Source organism: Diaphorina citri, unplaced genomic scaffold (genome assembly GCF_000475195.1).
Source record: "Diaphorina citri unplaced genomic scaffold, Diaci psyllid genome assembly version 1.1 scaffold902, whole genome shotgun sequence".
NCBI lineage: Eukaryota > Metazoa > Arthropoda > Insecta > Hemiptera > Psyllidae > Diaphorina > Diaphorina citri.
The window spans coordinates 34,612-59,894 of NW_007378333.1; the positions used below are offsets into that span (position 1 = coordinate 34,612).

The following is a 25,283-nucleotide window of genomic DNA, read 5'->3' on the forward strand; positions in this document are numbered from 1 at the left end:
GTGCGGACAGATGTAGAATCCGTGAGTAAGAAAATGGTAAGAAACGAGAAAACGCGTAGAATCCGTGAGGAAAAAGGGAAAATGTAAACAAAAGAAAAAAAGAATTAGAAGAACCAATAAAAGGAATAGAAGAAGAAAAAGAAGAGTATAAGCAGGAAGAATGGAGGAGTTGCAATTCGGAAAATATTATTAATAAAAGGAGCTTTGCTCGGAACATTTGATGTGACGTCATCGCCTACGGGAGTGTATGCCGTGACGTCAAAGTTCACGATTTACTGGTATTTTTTAAATCGATTTATCTCGGGATCTAGAAGTCGTAAAATAAAAAAAAAAATCCGTTGGTCCTCATTTTTCCTGCTCCATGACTTTGAAACATCACTCAAGTAAGCGCAACTGATCTATTGTACACCCTCAAACAGTTCACGTAGAAATATAGTCCAACCCTAGATACCTAGCTGTGAAACCTTGTTTAATGGGTTTAGGTAGGTTAGTTGCTTAACGTTACTTTTAACAACTTGGGTCTTTTCGTCACGAGGATTTTAGCCACCATTCGGCGACAAGCTACCCGCCTCCTCAATTTAACCTCACTCAGCCTGAGTGGAGCTGGGAACCCAGCAGCACGCGATTCCCTAGATGGTCACCCATCCAGATACTAACCACGCGCAACGTTGCTTAACTTGAGTGATCCGTGGGGAACTGGTACATTCAACGTGCTGTCGCCTCAAACAGTGCACGTAGAAAAATAGTCCAACCCTAGATAGCTGTGAAACTTTGTTTAATGGGTTCAGGTAGGTTAGTTGCTTAACGTCACTTTTAACAACTTAGGTCTTCTCATGACGGGGGGTTTTACCCACCATTCGGCAACAAGCTACCCGCCTCCTCAATGTAACCTCACCCAGCCTGAGTGGAGCTGGGAACCCAGCAGCACGCGATTCCCCAGATGGTCACCCATCCAGATACTAACCACGCGCAACGTTGCTTAACTTGAGTGATCCGTGGGGAACTGGTACATTCAACGTGCTGTCGCCGCTGGTTAATGGGTTTAATGACTGCCTCTTTCCGGCGATAAGCTACTCAAACATAAACCTCACCCAACCTGAGTGGGGTGGGTTGTATTGTTTTTAAAATATCTGTACCTAACTACCTATACAATACAGTGTATTGGTTTTGTTTATCACCTAATCTAATATAGAAGTGCCAGCCTACTTAGCTTAGTTGGTAGTGCGTCTGCCTTGTAAGCGCTAGGCCGCGGGTTCGATTCCCGCCCGAGGCGGATTTTATCCTGATGGGATAATTTTCGTTCTCGGAACGGCTGGCTTTCTCCTATCCCGTCTTCCTTCTCTCTTCGATTTCGGGACGATAAGACCATAGCAGTTACAGTTCCATACACCCTCAAAAAGTTCACGTAGAAATATAGTCCAACCCTAGATACCTAGCTGTGAAACTTTGTTTAATGGGTTTAGGTAGGCTAGTTGCTTAACGTCACTTTTAACAACTTAGGTCTTTTCGTCACGAGGATTTTAGCCACCATTCGGCAACAAGCTACCCGCCTCCTCAATATAACCTCACCCAGCTTGAGTGGAGCCGAGAACCCAGCAGCATGCGATTCCCCAGATGGTCACCCATCCAGATACTAACCACGCGCAACGTTACTTAACTTGTGTGATCCGTGAGGAACTGGTACATTCAACGTGCTGTCGCCGCTGGTTAATGGGTTTAATACTCTTTCCGGCGATAAGCTACTCACATCAACCTGACCCAACCTGAGTGGGGTCGGTTGTATTGTTTTTAAAATGTCTATACAATACAGTTTATTGGTTTTGTTTATCACCTAATCTAATATAGAAGTCAGCGCGAATGACCTTGTAGTTAAAGCGCTTTATTAAAAAATAAGTACCTAGGTGCCTATTAGGTGTCCTTCAGATGAAATCCTCTATCAATAATACCAATTCACACTGATAAATGTATTACGAACATAATTACCGGTGCTGTAAGTACCTAGGTGCCTATTAGGTGTCCTTCAGATGAAATCCTCTATCAATAATACCAATTCACACTGATAAATGTATTACGAACATAATTACCGGGACCCTAGTTCCCAAATACTTCACAAAACTGAGCAACCTCCTTGGCCGAGTGGGTATCACACTAGGCTTGCATGCCGGAGGTCCCAGGTTCGATTCCCGGCGGGGTCAAAGTTTTTTCGGCTCTGTGCTTGAAGTTCGGGGTGCACTCAGCCTCGTGAGAACAATTGAGTAGCTACTTGAATCGAGTAGCGATCAGTGGCGGCATTAGGTACAAGTCAAAGAAACGAGCGATGGTGAATATACCCAGTCAGCACACACGATTGGATGTAAGGCTCGAATCAAGCTTACAAATTCACCTGTGTAAGTTGGATGACATCCAGTCTGTAAGCCTAGATCCACTTACTACATAGTTGGATTTAAGCGTGAAAGTGCCCTTGTTCCAGGATGTCCTCCAACTGGATGTAGACGTAAAAAGCACACACTTACATCCAGCCTAATTCACGCTTACATCCAGCGCATAAGGTAAAACACCTACTCACCGTCTTCGTACCAAAAATCGGCATTTTTTTATTTAAGCGCCAAAAATAAGGAAACGTGCCATTTTTGAAAAAGTATGGTTTATTTTCTCTTGTGTCGGTACTAGGCGAGGATTGGTGGTTGGTTCTCCGTTGTGGACACACCTACTTAGACGAGCGGAAAGTCTGTCAAGTACCTACCCAACCCAATCTAAAAAAGTACCTCTATGCCAATCTTGTTAGCTTAGGGGGTGGCCTGCCTTGTAGTTCTGTCCACATATAGTCGATAAGAGACACGATACTTCCCATTTAGGTGCTGGCTCAACACAAGAACACCAGAAAGTAACCCGTAGAAATATTTGCAATCGAAAAACGAGTACAAATTTTTGTCAATGGTCGGACTCGAACCCGGAACCTTCTGCATGACAACATGGCTCTTCTTGTTTTAGGTGATCCTGAGGATGTGAAGAATAATGAGGACAAGATCTACTCCATTGCGAAGAGATATGGTGGTATTCCTGCTGGGGAATCTAATGGACGTCGCGGTTATATGTTGACATATATTATTGCCTATATTCGGGTAAGTGTTTCCACATAATAAAAAGTCTATGAGATTTTAGGCTGACATTTGGTTTCGGTTACAAATTTTACCAGTGGATGCCCTTTGCACTCAACCTTTGCTATTAGCAAGGGCATTGACTCTAGGCTGTTGTTAATTTCAATTGATATTTCAGGATTTTGCGTGTGACTATTACTTCATTGGAGACTCGTTCGAAACTTCTGTACCCTGGGACAAAACAGTCCTCTTGTGTATCAATGTTAAGAAACGGCTAACTCGGGAGTGTACAGGTAGGTGGCTACCGGTGTTGGTAAAGTTGTTGTATATGTAAAGTCCCTTTCTCACTTGTCGTGAGTTTCATTCGATTTTTTTGCCAGCCTAGTTAGCTTAGTTGGTAGGATAAAATCCGCCCGGGCGGATTTTATCCTACCAACTAAGCTGATGGGATAATGTTCGTTCTCGGAACGGCTGGGTTTCTTCTATCCTGTGTTCCTTCTCTCTTCGATTTCGGGAGGGTAAGACCATAGCAGTTACAGTTCCCTCTGTCAAACCTCTTAAAAAAAAAAAATAATAAATAAAAAATAAAAAAAAAAACAAAAAAAAACATAGGTTTGGTTTTTCAGCCGACTACACGCTAGTCAAAGCCCTCCAATGTCAGAGAGACCTTACAGTTCACTGAACCACTACAGGTCCGTTTTTAGTTTTGAAACCCGGGCCTAAATGAACCCGTTCCCAACGGATCACAGAAGTTAAGCTACGTTGTGCGTGGTGACTCGCGAGATGGCGGCAAGTTGGAAGTTATTTCTCGGCCTGGTTGTGTTGGGATTGTATTCTACTAGTATCAATAGCTACCGGATCCTTGGATTCTTTCCATTCCCCATATACTCCCATCAGGTCAGTTACTTACCTAAGGTGGTATTTTCCTTTCGGATTATTTATTTTTACTTTCCTTATCCTATCGGAAGGAAAGTAATGTAATCGGGTCAAATTTTTTACACGAGGTTTGATAGGGGAAACTGTAACTGCTAAGGTCTTATCGTCCCGAAAGCGAAGAGAGAAGGAAGACATTATCCGTTTAGGATAAAATTCGTCGCAGACGGGAATCGAACCCGCGGCCTAGCGCTTACAAGGCAGATGCGTTTGTTAGTTCATTAGTTTGTCTATTTTCTTCGTTCGTTTGTTTGTATATTTATTTGTTTGTTCGTTCGCTCGCTTGTTTGTCTGTTTGTTCGTTTGTTTGTTGGTTTCAAACAGATAAGTACCTACCTATATAGTTCTAACGATTTTCTCTTCATCTCCAGGTCCCATTCTTCCGAGTATTTGATGAGCTGGTAACACGCGGTCATGACATTACCCTGGTGGCAGGATTTCCTCTGTCTGATACAGATCCTAAACTGTACAAGTATATCCCTATACCGTTCCTGCTAAAATTCAGTACGTACCTATTTCCATTGAATAAACAAGTGAACTTTATAAAAAAAAAATAATAAATAAAAAAAAACGCATTTTCTTTGGGTTGAAGAAGAAGAAGAAGAAGAAGAAGACTGGAAAAGGCGAAGAAGAAGGAGAACGGAAGGAGACGAAGAATAAAACGAAGAATTTTTTTGAGGTTTGACAGAGGGAACCGTAACTGCTAAGGTCTTATATATCGTCCTGAGAGCGAAGAGAGGAGGAAGACAGGATAATAATAATAATAGTGCTTATTTATACTGCTCGCATAGGACTGAAAAGTCCCTTTACTCCAGCAGTAGGCTACTAAAGAAGAAGAAGAAGACCGGAAAAGGCGAAGAAGAAGGAGGACGGAAGGAGACGAAGAAGAATAAAACGAAGAATTTTTTTTTGAGGTTTGACAGAGGGAACCGTAACTGCTAAGGTCTTATATATCAGGGTTGTCCAACCTTAGGGCACCCGAGGGCCGCAAGAGACCAAGGTAGAGAGTTGGCGGGCCGCAAAAACTTGTAATTTTTATTTGCAGATTATTGAATCATTATTAGGTTTACAAATCAAGTGAAGAGAATATTGAGTAGGTAGGTTGGTAAGCTGTACTTGGGATTTTTTTTTTTAAGAGGTTTGACAGAGGGAACTGTAACTGCTATGGTCTTATCGTCCCAAAATCGAAGAGAGAAAGAAGACAGGATAGGAGAAAGCCAGCCGTTCCGAGAACGAACATTATCCCATCAGGATAAAATCCGCCCCGGACTGTTTACCAGGCAAGCGCCTTGACCACTACACCACCGAGGCAGGATAGGAGAAAGTCAGCCGTTCGGTTTCGATTCCCGCCCGGGGCGGATTTGATTCTATTCCATTCTATTTACAGATGATGCAAAGGGACGCAGTCCGCTGTTGTTCGCTCACAAATCCACGGCGAAAACCGTAAACCACTATTCCAACTTCTGTCTCACCAGTCTACAGAATATTCTCACGACGCGTGAAGTAACCGAGTTTTACCGTACGGACAACGGCACGTACGACCTTATCATATCGGAGATCACGTTCTGCGGAGAACCGCATGCGGCACTTGGACACAAATATCGCGGCGTACCTGTGGTTTGTATTTATTTTATTACAGTCAGCTCTCATGGTATAGTGGTCACTGCGCTCGCCTTGCACGCGGGAGAACCGGGTTCGATTCCCGGCGGGGTCAAAAAATTTGTATCATGCAAATGATTGATTCCGTGACCGTGGCTGTTTTTTTGTATTTATTTTATTATAGAAATTCGTCTGAAATGGTTATCCTGGTACTACACAGTGCATTTCTTCAGGGTGGACGTTTATTACAAAATAATATTCTCTACCTAAAGTCAGCCTTTCTAAGAACAAACATTACCCGGGGCCGATAAAATACTCGGGCGGGAATCGAACCCGCAGCCTAGCGCTTACAAGGCAGATGCAGTACCAACCAAGCTAACTAGGCTGCCAGAAGTTCTCTGTTTTGAAACAAATAATTATTTATGATTTGATTAAGGAGTGCGGCAGCACCCCGCCCCGACAAGTCAAAAAAGTTATCAAATTACCAAATTAGGTACTTAGTACCCAATGGCTAATGGAATACAATTATTGCCCTCGGTCACAGATAAACTTCCAGCCATTGGGCTACCGGGCAGCCGTGTTCTCACTGTATGGTAACCTCCTCATGCCAAACATTATGCCAGATGTGCGCGAGCCATTCACAGACCGGATGACCTTCTGGCAGAGTTTGGACAATATGTACCTGACGTTATGGGACCTATGGGATATGTACATGTCCTACCTGCCTCAACTTGAAGAGATGATGCGAGCAAGTAGGTAGTAGAATAGAATGATTTACATTATTTTTTTTATTTATTATTATTATTATTATTTTCAAAGATGAGTGTTTCACCGCCGTTTTTTATTTCGTAGCGATGAAACAACTGCTACATTAGACGCATGTGGTCTGTGTCGTAGCATACTCATCCCGTAGTATGCCTCTCATCAGATGGGCGAGAATACTTCCCATTTATTTATTATTTTTACAGAATAGAATAATTGAGAGGAGCTGGGTGCAAAAAGGGCAATAAATGAAAATCATCAAACTGAGATATTTAACTTTAAAGTTTTCAATTTTTCATCTAAATCCTTGAAAAGTATGTTTACAAAAAACGCTGCAACTCATCGAAAAAAAGAGCTATCACTGCAGTTCAAACGCTGGAAGATAGAGCGCACCACGTTCTATTCAAAAAATCGTTTTACCCCAAAAGGGCAAAAAAACCATATTTCCCTTTTTGCACCCAGCTCCTCAATTATTATTTATTTAGGATAGTCTGGCTGGGGGACTTAAAAGTCTGTAAACAAGGAGGATTCCAGCCTGAATGTCGCTTGCTAGCAAAGGTTGAGTGCGAAGGGCATCCACTTGTGTTTTTACTTTCTATTACTACAGTATAGCGAGCTATACTAGTTTTTTTTTTTTAGCCAAAACCAAATGTCAGCCGAAAGCAATCACCCTAGGGCTGATTGAAAGGCTGACGAAAAACACCGACCTCGTCTGAACACGGGAAAAGGCGAGGAAGAAGAATTCAGGATGAAGTTCGCTTCGGGTGGGAATTGAACCTGCGATCTTTGGGTTAGGTACATTCAAAGATAGGTAGATACATTTGGGTTAGGTACATTCAAGGGTGCAATAGTCTTACATACTGGACTCCGCACACAGGAATTTCATCAGAAAAGACCCCCATTTCAATGTAATGTAATGTAGGTACATTCAATGACGGACATAAGTACTACACGATGTGCATGCTAAGGCACAGACCACACGGGTCTAATGTGAGCTCCTTAACTTTGATTTCAGATCTGCACTACCCTGGTTCAGAGTCTAGGCCGGATCTGGTGTCTCTCCTACACAGTATGTCTCTAACACTGGTCGAATATGATCCGGCCATACTGGGTGTCGCATTCCCGATAGCCCCCAATCTTAAGTTTACCGGAGGTCTTCACTTGAGACCAGGAGAACTTCTGTCTGCAGATCTTGAGAGTTTTATGAATGGTTAGCAACTTTTTTATTTTATTTATTTATTTATTTATTTTTAATTACAATTCTATCTTATTCTTAAGAGGTTTGTGTCAACTCCCATGGCGTAGTGGTCACTGCGCTCACCTTGCACGCGGGAGACCCGGGTTCGATTCCCGGCAAGGTCAAGAATTTTGTATCATCATCCCGTAGTATGCCTCTCATCAGATGGGCGAGAATACTTCCCATTTATTTATTATTTTTACAGAATAGAATAATTGAGAGGAGCTGGGTGCAAAAAGGGCAATAAATGAAAATCATCAAACTGAGATATTTAACTTTAAAGTTTTCAATTTTTCATCAAAATCCTTGAAAAGTATGTTTACAAAAAACGCTGCAACTCATCGAAAAAAAGAGCTATCACTGCAGTTCAAACGCTGGAAGATAGAGCGCACCACGTTCTATTCAAAAAATCGTTTTACCCCAAAAGGGCAAAAAAACCATATTTCCCTTTTTGCACCCAGCTCCTCAATTATTATTTATTTAGGATAGTCTGGCTGGGGGACTTAAAAGTCTGTAAACAAGGAGGATTCCAGCCTGAATGTCGCTTGCTAGCAAAGGTTGAGTGCGAAGGGCATCCACTTGTGTTTTTACTTTCTATTACTACAGTATAGCGAGCTATACTAGTTTTTTTTTTTTAGCCAAAACCAAATGTCAGCCGAAAGCAATCACCCTAGGGCTGATTGAAAGGCTGACGAAAAACACCGACCTCGTCTGAACACGGGAAAAGGCGAGGAAGAAGAATTCAGGATGAAGTTCGCTTCGGGTGGGAATTGAACCTGCGATCTTTGGGTTAGGTACATTCAAAGATAGGTAGATACATTTGGGTTAGGTACATTCAAGGGTGCAATAGTGATTGAGTGCGAAGGGCATCCCCTTGTAAAATTTGTAAAGCCAAAACCTAATGTCAGCCCAAAGTAATCACCCTAGGGCTGATTGAAAGGCTGACGAAAAACACCGACCCCGTCTGAACACGGGAAAAGGCGAGGAAGAAGAATTCAGGATGAAGTTCGCCCCGGGTGGGAATTGAACCTGCGATCTTTGGGTTAGGTACATTCAATGACGGACATAAGTACTACACGATGTGCATGTTAAGGCACAGACCACAACCACACGGGTCTAATGTGAGCTCCTTAAGATATACTTTGATACCTACCTCGGTGGTGTAGTGGTCAAGGCGCTCGCCTGGTAAACAGGAGGGCGTGGGTTCAATCCCAGCCGAGGTATGGGATTGCCCAAAAGGGCAAAAAAACCATATTTCCCTTTTTGCACCCAGCTCCTCAATTATTATTTATTTAAAGGATAGTCTGGCTGGGGGACTTAAAAGTCTGTAAACAAGGAGGATTCCAGCCTGAATGTCGCTTGCTAGCAAAGGTTGAGTGCGAAGGGCATCCACTTGTGTTTTTACTTTCTATTACTACAGTATAGCGAGCTATACTAGTTTTTTTTTTTTAGCCAAAACCAAATGTCAGCCGAAAGCAATCACCCTAGGGCTGATTGAAAGGCTGACGAAAAACACCGACCTCGTCTGAACACGGGAAAAGGCGAGGAAGAAGAATTCAGGATGAAGTTCGCTTCGGGTGGGAATTGAACCTGCGATCTTTGGGTTAGGTACATTCAAAGATAGGTAGATACATTTGGGTTAGGTACATTCAAGGGTGCAATAGTCTTACATACTGGACTCCGCACACAGGAATTTCATCAGAAAAGACCCCCATTTCAATGTAATGTAATGTAGGTACATTCAATGACGGACATAAGTACTACACGATGTGCATGCTAAGGCACAGACCACACGGGTCTAATGTGAGCTCCTTAACTTTGATTTCAGATCTGCACTACCCTGGTTCAGAGTCTAGGCCGGATCTGGTGTCTCTCCTACACAGTATGTCTCTAACACTGGTCGAATATGATCCGGCCATACTGGGTGTCGCATTCCCGATAGCCCCCAATCTTAAGTTTACCGGAGGTCTTCACTTGAGACCAGGAGAACTTCTGTCTGCAGATCTTGAGAGTTTTATGAATGGTTAGCAACTTTTTTATTTTATTTATTTATTTATTTATTTTTAATTACAATTCTATCTTATTCTTAAGAGGTTTGTGTCAACTCCCATGGCGTAGTGGTCACTGCGCTCACCTTGCACGCGGGAGACCCGGGTTCGATTCCCGGCAAGGTCAAGAATTTTGTATCATGCAAATGATTGATTCCGTGACTGGCTGTTGCGGGGCCCACTCAGCCTCGTGAGGAAAATGAGTATGACGTATAAATGCGAAAATGAGTATGACGTAGCTATGACGTATAAATGCGCATAGCGACCGGTGCCAGCATGGTAGGTAAACATTGAATTTTAGGATTATTGAGATATTGGGAAAATCCTACAATGCTGCAGTGAGCTCCAAAGTTGTGACATAATAACACAAAGAAACTGCATTTACATTACATTAAGAGGTTTGTTGGTTTGGAGTTGGAAGAGGTTGAAGGAGAAGACGAAGCTGAAGAAGATTTTTGATTTGATAGAGGGAAACCGTGGGGATTCGGGCTTATAAGTAAGGGGAACCCGTGAACTTACAACTTACAAGGCAGACGCGCTACCCTCCAACCTAATTAGGCTGACTTGATTCTTCTTTTTAGTCCGTCCTTCCTTTATTATTACTAATAATAAAAGGTATAGTGGACGGACTATTGTATTCGCTTCGGTGTCGTCTTTCTGTCAGTCTGTCTGTCCCCATAGAAGGACTTTTCCAAACCTGGTCGACCTATATATCAAATTAAAGGTCTTTTTACCAGGAACCCGAAAATGGTGGTGCAAATTTTGCCCAGAAAACCATAAAGCCAAAAAAAAAACTGGTTTTTGGGGGATTTTTTTCACATTTTTTCACACAACCCCCCACGTTGCAATGCCCACAGGTCACCGGAACTGCAAGCTATTCATCACCCACGGCGGTATCCACAGCTCTATGGAGGCCGTATACCATGGAGTACCGGTAGTAATGATGCCCGGGTTCTCAGACCAGCACCAGAACTGTAAACTAATGGAAGAGAAGGGTATGGGTCTGATCACGCCGCATGAAACCATCACCGGGGATATTCTCTACATAACCATACGGGAGGTGCTCAACAATCCCAGGTAAGGAGATTCAATCCCAGGTAAGGAGATTCAATCCCAGGTAAGGAGATTCAATCCCAGGTAAGGAGATTTTTTTGTTACATTAAATATTTACCCTCTTAAAGGAAAATGCATAATTAATCGTGCGAACTTGCGAAGGAGTGCGAACGTGAAGAGAAGAGTTTCCCTTCAAAATGCCTACAAGGTAGACGAAATTCCGAGTCCGGATAGCAAGACTTGTAACTTATAAGTATCCAATGGTCAACCGATGAGAGCCGAGACATTGAAGTCACACCAAACCCTTCTCTCTTTTTCGCTAATATCTCAGTCGTTCCACGTCAGAGTGCATCGGGGTTTTGTCTATTGGTTAGAAAACAAAATTTCCTACTATATTCAATATTATTTGAAATGTTTACTCAACACCCCCCGTCCGGAGTTAGAAGCGGTTAAAAGGAAAATTGGTAAATACGGCCCTCCATTGTCGCTATTTTGATTTCAGATACCGGGACACAGTAGGACGGCTCTCGAAACAAGTACGCTCTCTACCGTACAGTAACCTGGACCAGGCAGTACGCTGGGCGGAACATGTGGCCGCCAATAAGGGAGTCCTAGGTTACACTCCCGCCGCCCAACAAACTAGCGTCATGCGGCTGCTGGGTGTCGAACTCTGGGTCATATGGACGATACTTGTTGTACTTGTTGTAGTAATCGTCATGTCTCTCATTCGATGTTTACGACGGTGCTGTCGGAAGAAGTAAAGAAGGAGGATACCATACACCCTAGAAATGGTACCTATACCCTTCCGGCTTTTACGGACGGGTAAATGGGTATACCATTTGTTGACTATATATTTGATTGAGAGAATTGTTCTGTAAAACCAATAGATGGAAACTTCATAAAAAAAGGCTGTTAGTAACTTGCGTACTATTTCAATTTTAACCTTCTAGTTGCGTACTAAAATGAAAAAAAAGATGTCCGACTTGCGTACTGGGTTTTTTTTCCAAAGGTTGAGGGATATTTTTTTTTTTTTTTTTTTAAATTAACCGTGGTAATGCAGAAGGTCCCCGGTTCGATTCCTAGGGAAAGTTCGGCTCTGTGCTAGGAGATCGGGGTACACGCAGCCTCGTGAGTAGCTACTTTAATCGAGTAGCGACCAGTAGCGGCATTACCAATGTAAAAAAGATTAGTGAAAAATGGGCATTGATTGAAAAGAAAGCAGTTACCTACCTAGTAATGTGATGTAGGTAATTTTATTATGATATTCACAAAAGTTGTGGTAAAGGCTGACAAATAATTTAAATAATTTGCCAGTCTAGTTAGCTTAGTTGGTAGTGCGTCTGCCTTGTAAGCGCTAGGCCGCGAGTTCAATTTCCGCCCAGGGCGGATTTTATCCTGAACGGATAAGGTTTGTTCTCGGAACTGCTGGCTTTCTCCTATCTTGTCTTCCTTCTCTCCTCGATTTCGGACGATAAGACCATAGCAATTACAGTTCCCTCTGTCAACAAAGATCTTAAATCTAATACGTATCTTATCTTGCCTCATACATAAAATAAAACGTTATAGGTACCTACTCTGCCGTGCTAAGCAAAAACGCCGAATGTCAAAAAAATCGATTTTCGGTTTTTGGTGCCAAATGGTTCCTATGATCCTAAATTTTGATCCTATATTTTTTTTTCTTTATCCTAAACCCCTTTAAAACCAATAACACGTGTTGCCGTTTGTCAAAAACGTATGTTTGCCGTATAGATTGAAATCTTTAAACTCGATTTCCCGAAAGTAGGTTTTTTTTTGACATACGGCGTTTTCGCTTAGCACGGCAGTACTTCTTTTGATATAGTTAAGTAATATTGTCGAATAGGTAGCCCGAAAATTCTAGGAAATTATTACCTATCTACAATACCTACCTACCTACTTATCAGACTTGATGACACGAGGCAGGGATTTTCGGTAGGTATGTAGGGTGCAACCTACAACCTTGCTCCATATTTCTCCCTATCTAGCATAATGATAGTGATTTCAAATTCCATTTGCATAAGTAAATATTTACACATGCTACCTTTACCTACACTGAAAAAAAGAAAAAAAAAAAAATACACGTTACAACAATAGGACATACAAGGAAAACTTTTTTTTACGAGAGGTTTGACAGAAGGAATAAGTGCTAATAAATATCTTTTAGTCCCGAAAGCGAATAAGAAAAAAATCTGGTGTGAACATCACACGACTTTCCTCATCCTGTTGAATAATGCTTATTTTGGGTGTTCTTGTTCTTATAGCCAAACTTTTACAATATCTCTAACCGTTTAGTCGGTATAGCTGAAAACCGCCAAAAAACGGTCAAAAATCTCCAAAAAGCCGTCAATATACCGCCAACCGCAGCACCTATCTCAACCAAACGTTTTGAGTTGCATCCTTGTCACATTTGTGAACTACATACCAAATTTCAAGTCTCTAGCTTATACCGTTCCCGAGATATTGTTAACTTACACCGAAAACCGCCAAAAAGCGGTAAAATGCCGCCAACCGTTGCACCGATCTTAACCAAAAGTTTCGTGTCGCATTCTTGTCACATTTGAAAGATTCATACCAAATTTCAAGTCTCTAGCTCTTACCGTTCTCGAGATATTTTGTTTACAGACAGACACACAGACACAGACAGACACACACACGGACCAATGGTTGGGATTCTTCTCTCTTAGATCTAGTGCTAGATGATCCCAGGCCAGGGAAGTTACCAGTTGGCAGACTGCCCTGAAGTCCGTTGAATGCTCCACCAAAACTGGACATGGGATTGTTAGCTCCATTTAAATACGAAGACATTGGGTTGTTAGCTCCATTTAAATAGCTCATTGGGTTGTTTCCTGATAACTGGGATAGTGGGTTTGCTGCTGCACTTTGAGATTCTTCTCTCTTTTCTCTGAAAGATGGCACGCCTGAGGGGGGAAATGAAAATGACTTGTTATTGACAGTTAACGAAAGAAAAAGGTTTTAAGGCTTCTACCAAAAACATTTCCCAAGAACTTTCTAGAAATGAAAATGACTTGTTATTGACAGTTAACGAAAGAAAAAGGTTTTAAGGCTTCTACCAAAAACATTTCCCAAGAACTTTCTAGCTACTAAACACTTTAAATAATATTATAATTGAAAAACCAAATTGTGTGACTTGGAATTTGGAAATTAACCAGCTAACCAAATTATCCTGATCTAAGTATAACTTTATCCGAATTCTTTAAAGCACTGAGATGGGGTAGTCTTATTGTAATTTTCTTTAAAACACATTCTTACATTGTATGTTTCAAGAAATACTTGAGGAAAAATGATATACAGTATTAGTAATGGAAACAGATACAAACATATGACTGGTAACTTACCATACGCCACAGAGGCGATCGCCAGAGCGGTAACAATTCTGCTGAAAAAGGCCATTGTTCAAGTACTCTACTTGAATCTGAACCAAATGAACTGAGTGAAGAACTTGAACCAAGTTTCAGTATTTATACTAGCAGTATTTTCCATTAGGTTTCAACTGTCGAAGCCCAGAAGACAGCTTTATCTTTACTTACCTCTTGTTACTGTCCCATTTTCACCTGTGGTAACGATGCACCTGATTTCTTTAGGTACTTTGGAGTCTTGATTTGGAAGTACTGGAGGTACAGCAAACATTGAATGCATTGGAATACACCACATGCTTTGACGAACACTCCATTTGTCAAGGATAAATAAAAGGTTTATCCTTGACAAATGGAGGCAAAGGGGTTCTACTTGACACACCACATGCTTTAAGGAACACTCCATTTGTCAAGGATAAATAAAAGGTTTATCCTTGACAAATGGAGGCAAAGGGGTTCTACTTGAGATCAAAGGGCGGAGATAGCTTTATGAAGAAACTAAATAGGTATTTAAAGTCGTCACATAAAAACACAAAAGAGACATCAAAACCTTGAAAACATGTCCACAAGTTATTGATAAAGATCAGTAGCAATTTAGGCCCCAAACGAGATCCCTGAGGAACACCGGGAACAACAGAAAAGGTTCAGAAAGTGCAGCGCCTACACGAACCACGCTAGTTCTATCGACAAGGTAACTGGGCAACCATTTGTGAAGAGAACCTTGCATACCATAACCAAAGAGTTTGTGTAAAAGGATCTTATGGGTCACCCTATCAAAGGTTTTAGTTATGTCAAGATAAACTGAAATTGAATCTACTCATGTACCTACTACTTGAGTGTTGTAGAAAAGATTATTCGTGATGTGTAAATGATGCTTTACACATCACGATGATTGTAAATGATTATTCGTGATGTGTAAATGTATAAAGATACCCCAGTGGGCAGGACATGTGGCTCGAGCAGAAGAGGCATCCAATATCAAGAGAACCCTCAACCTACAATACTCCAACCCATAAAGATCAGTAACAATTTAGGCCCCAAACGAGATCCCTGAGGAACACCGGAAACAACAGAAAAGGTTCAGAAAGTGCAGCGCCTACACGAACCACGCTAGTTCTATCGACAAGGTAACAATTTAGGCCCCAAATGAGATCCCTGAGGAACACCGGAAACAACAGAAAAGGTTCAGAAAGTGCAGCGCCTACACGAACCACGCTAGTTCTATCGACAAGGTAACTGGGCAACCATTTGTGAAGAGAACCTTGCATACCATAACCAAAGAGTTTGTGTAAAAGGATCTTATGGGTCACCCTATCAAAGGTTTTAGTTATGTCAAGATAAACTGAAATTGAATCTACTCATGTACCTACTACTTGAGTGTTGTAGGAAAGATTATTCGTGATGTGTAAATGATGTAATTAAAGTATTCAAGGAGATTCGAGGTAACAGATTTACCAGATTAATTGACCGATGAACAAAGTCAAATAAATTGTAATTTGCCTAGAATTCAGCAATCAGGATAAGACCTTAGCAATTACAATTCCCTCTATCAAACCTCTAAAATCGGTGCGAAAGACACGCAAAAGTTAAAGCGCCTACAAAAAAATCTTTAGGTGGGGATTGTACTTTGAAGGCTTCGTCTTGCATTTCCTTTCCCAACCTGACATCCTAATGCATTACCCATGCTGAACTTGAGTACATTATGATATGAGCATAATCTGAGGCTGAAGACAGGATAGTAGAAAGCCAGCCGTTCTGAGAACCGAACCTGTTTAGGATAAACCTCTCTTGAAGTGGGAATTTAAAAGCCCATCTAGCGCTTACAAGACAGGCGAGCTAACCAAGCTAGCTAGGCTTTTGGGACATTCAGCTCAAAACATAGTGGAGCAAAGAGTATGGAGCATTTTGCTCTTCTATACTGTTTGAAGTTGTCTCTTCCGTTTACGCACTCGATGCTCTATGCGCCATGCTCTCCGCCCCAATTTGTTTTTAGCCTTAGAGCAGTGCTTCTCAAACTGTGTGATGGTAATGCAGAAGGTCCCCGGTTCGATTCCTAGGGAAAGTTCGGCTCTGTGCTAGGAGTACACGCAGCCTCGTGGGTAGCTACTTTAATCGAGTAGCGGACCAGTAGCGGCATTACCAATGTAAAAAAGATTAGTGAAAAATGGGCATTGATTGAAAAGAAAGCAGTTACCTACCTAGTAATGTGATGTAGGTAATTTTATTATGATACACCTGGACCATAAAAGGAATATTCCTACCAAATTTCAGCTTTCTAGGTGTTGTGATTCTCGAGATAGAGCGATCAGTGTGTGAACTATGAAATTAGGGTTGCCAGATCATTTTCAGCCCAAAACGGGACAAGCGACCTAAAACGTCAAAAAAACGGGATATTGGATGAAAATACGGGACAAGCAGCTTTAGCCCTCACCCTGCAGTTTTTGGAAGAAAAAAAAACCCTCAATTTTTAAAAATCAACCGTTTTTTCTTCAGATTTATTAATGAGATTAGAAATAAAAAATTATTCACTTCTTATATTTTTGGTTACACTGTATTTTTTTTGACAAAATCTTTTTTACCATTGAGATATTGGTAAAATTGTGTGCAAGAGGAGGAGATGGTGAAACTGGGGAAAATACGGGACACGCGTGTCCCGTACGGGACATTTTGAAAAGTGCCCAAAATACGGGACGTCCGGGAAATACGGGACGTCTGGCAACCCTATCAAGGACCCTCGCGGTCTGTGAAGACCCTGGAGTAAGTAAGTAAGTAAGTGTAAATGATGTAATTAGAGTATTCAAGGAGATTTTACATTCAAGGAGGATTCGAGGTAACAGATTTACCAGATTAATTGACCGATGAACAAAGTCAAATAAATTGCAATTTGCCTAGAATTCAGCAATCAGGATAAGACCTTTGCAATTACAATTCCCTCTATCAAACCTCTAAAATCGGTGCGAAAGACACGCAAAAGTTAAAGCGCCTACAAAAAAAAATCTTTAGGTGGGGATTGTACTTTGAAGGCTTTGTCTTGCATTTCCTTTCCCAACCTGACATCCTAATGCATTACCCATGCTGAACTTGAGTACATTATGATATGAGCATAATCTGAGGCTACCTTCTCGTGTAGCTCGTGTCTTAAAATTATTATAATTGTGATAAATGTTAAATGTAAAATGCCAATAAAGTGTTTAAATGTTTAAATGTATAAATAAATGTACCCTCTTCTTATTTTCACTAACATATATGACGAGTCGGACATGGGGTACCAGAGCAAACAGTCAAGGGTCAAACATTAAATAGATAATGCTCGGTTTGGGCAGACGCCATTTGCAATGGTTGAGGATAAACGCTACCACCCCATCTAGTGGTTAGACTTAAAAGTAGATATTTTCCTTTAAAAGAGCGGAGATGGCCTTCAGAAGAAAGGAAATCGTGATTCGGTAGGAAAAATACGCCTTGACTTGGAGTGGTAATGCAGAAGGTCCCCGGTTCGATTCCTAGGGAAAGTTCGGCTCTGTGCTAGGAGATCGAAGTACACGCAGCCTCGTGAGTAGCTACTTTAATCGAGTAGCGGACCAGTAGCGGCATTACCAATGTAAAAAAGATTAGTGAAAAATGGGTATTGATTGAAAAGAAAGCAGTTACCTACCTAGTAATGTGATGTAGGTAATTTTATTATGATATTCACAAAAGTTGTGGTAAAGGCTCACAAATAATTCAAATAATTTGCCAGCCTAGTTAGCTTAGTTGGTAGTGCGTCTGTCTTGTAAGCGCTAGGCCGCGAGTTCAATTTCCGCCCAGGGCGGATTTTATCCTGAAGGGATAAGGTTTGTTCTCGGAACGGCTGGCTTTCTCCTATCCTGTCTTCCTTCTCTCCTCGATTTCGGACGATAAGACCTTAGCAGTTACAGTTCCCTCTATCAACAAAGATCTTAAATCTAATACGTATCTTATCTTGCCTCATACATTGACTTGGAGTAAATATCTCGAAATAAATACAACCATATAAAGTAATTGAGATTTATTTGTAATAAAGAGGTTTATTTGTAATAAATAGGGTTTGAAATCATCCTAGCTGTTTCAGAAAATATTTTAAAAATATCAAATAAATATGCTTCACCACTAAGTGGTTGATTAAAGCCAGTACCAAACCTATTGTTAAATACAATTTCAGGTACCTTAAACAAAAGTTCTAGAGGTGATAGTTCATGCAGTGAATTTGGAAAAAGGTAGAACGACTTATTTAAACAATGGAAGAATGAAGCAAATATAATGATTCCATCTAGCTAGATCCACTTGCTGAGTTTAACCCGGGTAGGTTGCCAGTTGGCAGATTACCCTGGAGTCCATTGAAAGCTCCACCAAAACTGGACATTGGATTGTTAGCTCCATTTAAATACGAAGTACTGTTTGAAGTTATGAGTTGTCGCTTCCCTTTACGCACTCGATGCTCTATGCGCCATGCTCTCCACCCCAATTTGTTTTTAGCCTTAGAGCAGTGCTTCTCAAACTGTGGTGCCGCGGAACTCTAGTGTGCCATGAGATTTGGGATTTTTTCTTAGCTATTAAAGGTCACAAAACTGATGACATCAGTGCCCTAAATCACCAAAGTATGGATAAGTATTTACAATTCCATATTTCGATATGATTCGTCCAAATTCAAAATTCTGCTTTTCCATTGGCTATTACACTTGTAAGATACTTTTCCATACTTTGGTGATTTAGGGCACAGAAAGACATCAGGCCAACTTAGAGGGAAAGCATTGTGTCCTGTACAGTTTGTTGGAAGTTCTCATAAACCATTAACACCTGTCGGATATGATTTCTTCTTCACAAACCGCTATCATACGGCTTATCGGGCGGTCAAATAGGAACAGCGCCTTCATTAGGCTCAATACTAGGTATTGGGCCGTCTGCACACGGAACTACTGAAAAAAAGGGGGATTCCTCTAAAAAATATTTTATAATAATAATAATAGTGCTTATTTATACTGCTCGCATAGGACTGTAAAGTCCCTTTACTCCAGCAGTAGGCTACTACTATTATTGTGGTCAAATTCTCAAATTATATTGAGGATAAAATTCCATACCTCGGCTGGGATTGAACCCACGCCCTCCTGTTTACCAGGCGAGCGCCTTGACCACTACACCACCAATGTACCCACACTTTGCAAGTGAATAACTGTGCCAATAAGCCCTTGAGTAGAATAACTGTGCCAATAAGCCCTGTATTTAGGGGGGCCGGGCCCTTCGGCCCCCCTATAAATACGGCCCTCTACATAAGATACCTGTGTATTTATTCCACAATACATTACGTACATTAGGTGAGTTGGGTTTTCATATACGTTTAACATCTCTTTAGTACCCGCATGTATTTTGGTATCATGTTGAACACACGACAGTTACCTCACGTCTGTCTACAGGGTGAACACACACACTCAGGACGACCAAAATAAGCTCACGCTTCGATAGATGTATATGTAGGTACCATGGACATTGTACAATGTACCACATTTGTACGTACAATAAAAATAAAACATCAAAGGAATAAGTTTGTATTAACTTATTTGTTGGTACACACACTTGGTAAAACAATTCAAAAACTAAAAATGATTTTGGTTTACTCACCCAAAATCATTTTTAGTTAATAAAAATAAATTGAATTCAATAGATGTCACGAAAACGCCCATTATTGTGTTCACCGATCTCGTCATTGTTTAACTTCTGTGACTTTTTGGGATTCTTCTCTCTTAGATCTAGTGCTAGATGATCCCAGGCCAGGGAAGTTACCAGTTGGCAGACTGCCCTGAAGTCCGTTGAATGCTCCACCAAAACTGGACATGGGATTGTTAGCTCCATTTAAATACGAAGACATTGGGTTGTTAGCTCCATTCAAATAGGAGGCCATTGGATTGTTCCCTGATAGTTGAGATAGTGGGTTTGCTGCTGCACTTTTGGGCGGGAATCAAACCCGCGGCCTAGCGCTTACAAGGCAGACGCACTACCAACTAAGCTAACTAGGCTGGCGCTGAAAGTTTGACGATGAGAAATGTCGGAAGCTAAAAGAGAAGATCTAGAAGAGAAATGTCCTGGATCTGAGCTATATTACCTCCTTAAGGCCCTTTCCCATTTGTCGTTCGGATAAAAATCGTGTCGTGCGTAAGTGGGAGCGCTCCCATTTAAATTACATTTCCTACAATCTACAAGGACATTTTGTGTCGTTCGGAAAGGGAAAAAAAATCGTGTCGTGTGTAGTGGGAACACTCCCATTTAAATTACATTTCCTACAATCTACAAGGACATTTTGTGTCGTTCGGAAAGGGAAAGTCCTGGATCTGAGCTATTTCCTCTTTAAAGGTCCGTTCCCATTTGTCGTTCGGATAAAAATCGTGTCGTGCGCAAGTGGGAGTACTCCCATTTAAATTACATTTCCTACAATCTACAAGGACATTTTGTGTCGTTCGGAAAGAAAAAAAAATCGTGTCGTGTGTAGTGGGAACACTCTCATTTAAATTACATTGCCTACAGGACATTCGGGAAAAAATCGGATGAAACTCACGACTAGTGAGAACAGGCCTTTAAATAAACGAGGAAGATTCAGCACCAAGTTTTTTTCTTCTTCTTCTTCTTCTTCTTCTTCTTCTTCTTCTTCTTCTTCTTCTTCTTCTTTTCTTTTTTTAAGAGATTTGATCATAGAGGGAACTAACTGCTAGGGTCTTATCGTCCGGAAATCGAAGGTGAATTTAGATAAGGAGGTATTCATATATATGTATTTATTTAAATAGAGCTTCCTATCTCTGAAACCTTATATTCAGTTGACATGAAGGTTGAGAAGGTTTCCTATCGCCTGAACCTACATGTGCCATTCATATTCACCCTTACCGTCAAAAGGAATGCTAATTTTTTCTTGCTTCCTCTGTAAGTAGGCGTTCACAACGGAGACCAGTTTGTCAGCTTAACCCCATAAACAAAAAGCGCCAGTGGCGTAGCGTGTATGTATGGCGGCCATACAACTCAAAAGTTCACTCTAATGCCCATAAATATTAATGGCATGTAGGTACCTACAAAATAATAATAAAATTGAAAAATCAAATTGTGTGACTTGGAATTTGGAAATGAAACAGCTAACCAAATTATCCTGATCTAAGTATAACTTTATCCGAATTCTTTACAGCACTGAGATGGGGTCTTATTGTAATTTTCTTTAAAACACATTCTTACATTGTTTGTTTCAAGAAATACTTGAGGAAAAATGATATACAGTACTAGTAATGGAAACAGATATACAAATATATTGACTAGCAATGGAAACAGATACAAACATATGACTGGTAACTTACCATACGCCACAGAGGCGATCGCCAGAGCGGTAACAATTCTGCTGAAAAAGGAAAAAGCCCAATGTGAGGCTTAGGTGTAGGGGCTAGACAACCCTAAAGGATGGGTTAAGCTTCTACAACGGAGACCGTCTACCCTCGCCTAGTCCTGACCCAAGAGAAAATAAACACATCATGCTAATGAATAGAAGTGTCCTCAACGGAGCCTTGACCATAGTACTGACCCTCACAGGAAATCAAGAAATTGAGCTGAGTATTTTTTCTGCGATGGTCGATGGTCTTGGTTTCAGCGAGGGTCCATGCTCTATAACTCTATATGGTCGCCAACTCGCAACGCACTCAAGAGTCAAGTGTTATTGTCCATTTCTCAGACACCTTTTTCCAAGAGGTTTGAGAGAGGGAACTGTTAACTAGTGTCCCGAAATAGAAAGGAGAAAGAAGACAGGATTAGCCAGCCTAGTTAGCTTGGTTGGTAGTGCGTCTGCCTTGTAAGCGCTAGGCCGCGAGTTCGATTCCCGCCCGGGGCGGATTTTACCCTGCTGGGATAATGTTCGTTCTCGGAACGGCTGGCTTTCTCCTATCCTGTCTTCCTTCTCTCTTCGATTTCGGGACGATAAGACCATAACTAACTTTCTAGGTTTACCGGCAAATTTACCTCCATAAATCAGAATTTGTTCTTAACTTGTTTAAATTTGTCATGCTTTCATCAGTTTGCTCTTCCACTTTGCTAAACCTTTATAAACGAGAAAATTGATTAAACCGCCTTAAACGAAAAAATGAGCTGGTCCCTTGGATTCTCGTTTATCCAGGTTCGACTGTATTTTGTTTTATTAAACCGCCTTAAACGAAAAAATGAGCTGGTCCCTTGGATTCTCGTTTATCCAGGTTCGACTGTATTTTGTTTATTAAACCGCCTTAAACGAAAAAATGAGCTGGTCCCTTGGATTCTCGTTTATCCAGGTTCGACTGTATTTTGTTTATCTGCATGTTACCTATCACCTATCGAAAAACTTGTTGAAAAGAAAAGAAAAATAAATTAAAAAAAGATCGTAAAAAAAGTGGACGTTTTTTGTTGTTTTTGGAAGGAGGGGGGGGTCGCGTCCCGAATCGACATTTCGGATATTTGGCAAGCCTATCTATAAGTAGGCGTTCACAACGGAGACCAGTTTGTCAGCTTAACCCCACACACAAAAAGCCCAATGTGAGGCTTAGGTGTAGGGGCTGGACAGCCCTAAAGGATGGGTTAAGCTTCTACAACGGAGACCGTCTACCCTCGCCTAGTCCTGACCCAAGAGAAAATAAACACACCATGCTAATGAATAGAAGCGTCCTCAACGGAGCCTTGACCATAGTACTGACCCTCACAGGAAATCAAGAAATTGAGCTGAGTGTTTTTTCTGCGATGGTCTTGGTTTCAGCGAGGGTCCATGCTCTATATGGTCGCCACGCACTAAGAGTCAAGTGTTATTGTCCATTTCTCAGACACCTTTTTCCAAGAGGTTTGAGAGAGGGAACTGTTAACTAGTGTCCCGAAATAGAAAGGAGAAAGAAGACAGGATAGTAGAAAGCCAGCCGTTCTGAGAACCGAACCTGTTTAGGATAAACCTCTCTTGAAGTGGGAATTTAAGAGCCCACCTAACGCTTACAAGACAAGCGGGGTAACCAAGCTAGCTAGGCTTTTGGGACCTTCAAACTCAAAACAGAGTGGACAAAGAGTATGAAGCATTTTGCTCTTCTATACTGTTTGAAGTTGTCGCTTCCGTTTACGCACTCGATGCTCTATGCGCCATGCTCTCCGCCCCAATTTGTTTTTAGCCTTAGAGCAGTGCTTCTCAAACTGTGTGCCGCGGAACTCTAGTGTGCCATGAGATTTGGGATTTTTTCTTAGCTATTAAAGGTCACAAAACTGATGACATCGTCAGCTCCCATGGCGTAGTGGTCACTGCGCTCGCCTTGCACACGGGAGACCCGGGTTCGATTCCTGGCGGGGTCAAGAAATTTGTATCATGCAAATGATTGATACCGTGACTGGCTGTTGCGGGGCCCACTCAGCCTCGTGAGGAAAATGAGTAGAAAGACATCAGGCCAACTTAGAGGGAAAGCATTGTGTCCTGTATAAGTTTGTTGGAAGTTCTCATAAACCATTAACACCCGTCGGATATGATTTCTTCTTCACAAACCGCTATCATACGGCTTATCGGGCGGTCAAGTAGGAACAGCGCCTTCCTTAGGCTCAATACCTACTAGGTATTGGGCCGTCTGCACACGGAACTACTGAAAAACAAGCTGGGTCCGTCCCTCCGGGAATTTTTTAGCCCGTAGTTTATTCGATCGTGGTTAAAGAATACCTATGTAGTATGTACCTACCTAATTTGTTTAATATTCAGTTTATTATCATTCTTGATTTGATTTTTTGATTTTACTTTCACGTAATGATTTAAAATCAAGACTAGAGCCCGTTCTCCCTTTATTCCCAATATAAGGCTCAAGTCACCCATCCATTTATTGGCCTTGCTCGGCGTAGCTTAACATAGATAACGCTAAAACCGGTCTTAAATGATCGACTGAAGTGTTATCTAAAACTTTCTCGCTTTGAGTTCATAGGTCATTGCGACAAATTTCAAGATCAGACCTCATTTGTGTGAGAAAATGTGAAAAAAATCCCCCAAAAACCAGGTTTGGATAAGTCCTTCTATGGGAACAGACAGACAGACAGACACACAGACGACACCGAAGCGAATACAATAGTCCGTCCACTATACCTTTTATTATTAGTAATAATAAAGGAAGGACGGACTAAAAAGGTATAAGGGACGGACTATTGTATTCGCCTCGGTGTCGTCTGTCAGTCTGTCAGTCTGTCTGTCTGTAATTCCATACCTTGGCTGGGATTGAACCCACGCCCTCCTGTTTACCAGGCGAGCGCCTTGACCACTACACCACCGAGGTAGGTAAAAGGGAAGGGAAGTAGCCTCCGTGGCCTAGGGAGTATCACACTAAGCTTGCACGCTTTACGTCTCGGTTCGTTATCCAGAGGGGTCGAAGTTTTTGTGGATCTATGCTTGGAGTTCAGGATGTTAGCCTCGTGAGGACATCAATTGAGTAGCTACTTTGATCGATTAGCGAACAGTAGCGTTACCAGTGTGAAAAGATTTTTGAAAGATGGAAATCGTTTGCAAAAGGAGGCACTTATGCTGGGATATTGGAATTAAAGGGATATTGGGATGAAACGAGGATTTCCCTAATACTTAATAGCCAGGTCATCCTCGGATTGAACTCAATCCTGAGACAATCCACGGTGGTAAAACTCGACTTTAGTAATGCAGTGATATCCACTAAAACTATGAAAAAGACTCTGCTTTATCACAAATAATTCCTGTTCATTGTTTTTTAGCAGCCCCGTGTAGACGGCCTTACATATCTCTTCCAAGTACAATGGATTTCCAGGGGGTGATAATTATTCAAATTAGGTAAGTAGGGTAATCCTGGGCTAAACCAATTTATCCAGCGGACCTTCTAGATAACGTCAAATACCACCGACAAGAACCTTGATCGCTCAGTTCTCAACATTAAGCCCCAGTGATTACATAACCACCTAACCAGTCATTAGCCGAGGAAAGTTAACCTGAACTAATTTGAGTAATTTCCAAGTTCCCAAAACCTTCTCACTCCGCTAACTTGAGTTTTTGAGTCAACTTTGTAATTGTAAATATTTTTTCGTTTTCTGTACAATCGAGTTTTTTTTTTTTTTTAGTGGTTTCAGTAAGTTAGTATATTTGGTGGGCCGCTGTTATTAAATGGCAAATCTATGTGCGTGTATA

General features: G+C 41.4%; 3 protein-coding genes, 1 long non-coding RNA gene and 1 pseudogene across 4 annotated transcripts; 2 read left to right on the forward strand and 3 right to left on the reverse strand.

Moving 5' to 3' along the window:
- Positions 1 to 916: 916 nt before the first annotated feature.
- On the reverse strand, positions 917 to 1,034 carry LOC113468946 (annotated as a pseudogene).
- A 1,911-nt stretch (positions 1,035 to 2,945) lies between these two features.
- Positions 2,946 to 3,780, forward strand: LOC113468943 (alkyldihydroxyacetonephosphate synthase, peroxisomal-like). The gene is made up of 3 exons (XM_026826273.1): positions 2,946 to 3,122; positions 3,277 to 3,391; positions 3,725 to 3,780. The coding sequence occupies exons 1-3, from the start codon at positions 2,973 to 2,975 to the stop codon at positions 3,778 to 3,780; spliced, it is 321 nt and encodes a 106-aa protein (XP_026682074.1). The 5' UTR covers positions 2,946 to 2,972.
- Positions 3,709 to 11,649, forward strand: LOC103512945 (UDP-glucuronosyltransferase 2B7-like). The gene is made up of 8 exons (XM_017445620.2): positions 3,709 to 3,995; positions 4,403 to 4,535; positions 5,419 to 5,648; positions 6,175 to 6,382; positions 7,408 to 7,602; positions 9,458 to 9,652; positions 10,508 to 10,754; positions 11,233 to 11,649. Exons 1-8 carry the CDS (start codon positions 3,882 to 3,884, stop codon positions 11,489 to 11,491), a joined length of 1,581 nt encoding a protein of 526 aa, XP_017301109.2. The 5' UTR covers positions 3,709 to 3,881; the 3' UTR covers positions 11,492 to 11,649.
- Positions 11,650 to 12,791: 1,142 nt separating this feature from the next.
- LOC108252840 lies at positions 12,792 to 14,423 on the reverse strand. Its single transcript, XM_017445621.2, has 3 exons — positions 14,105 to 14,423; positions 13,407 to 13,666; positions 12,792 to 12,800 (listed from the first exon to the last, which is right to left on the reverse strand). Exons 1-3 carry the CDS (start codon positions 14,157 to 14,159, stop codon positions 12,792 to 12,794), a joined length of 324 nt encoding a protein of 107 aa, XP_017301110.1. The 5' UTR covers positions 14,160 to 14,423.
- Positions 14,424 to 17,505: 3,082 nt separating this feature from the next.
- LOC113468940 lies at positions 17,506 to 18,517 on the reverse strand. The gene is made up of 2 exons (XR_003392517.1): positions 18,092 to 18,517; positions 17,506 to 17,580 (listed from the first exon to the last, which is right to left on the reverse strand). It is a non-coding gene; the product is annotated as an uncharacterized LOC113468940 (long non-coding RNA).
- Between the last annotated feature and the right edge of the window lie 6,766 nt (positions 18,518 to 25,283).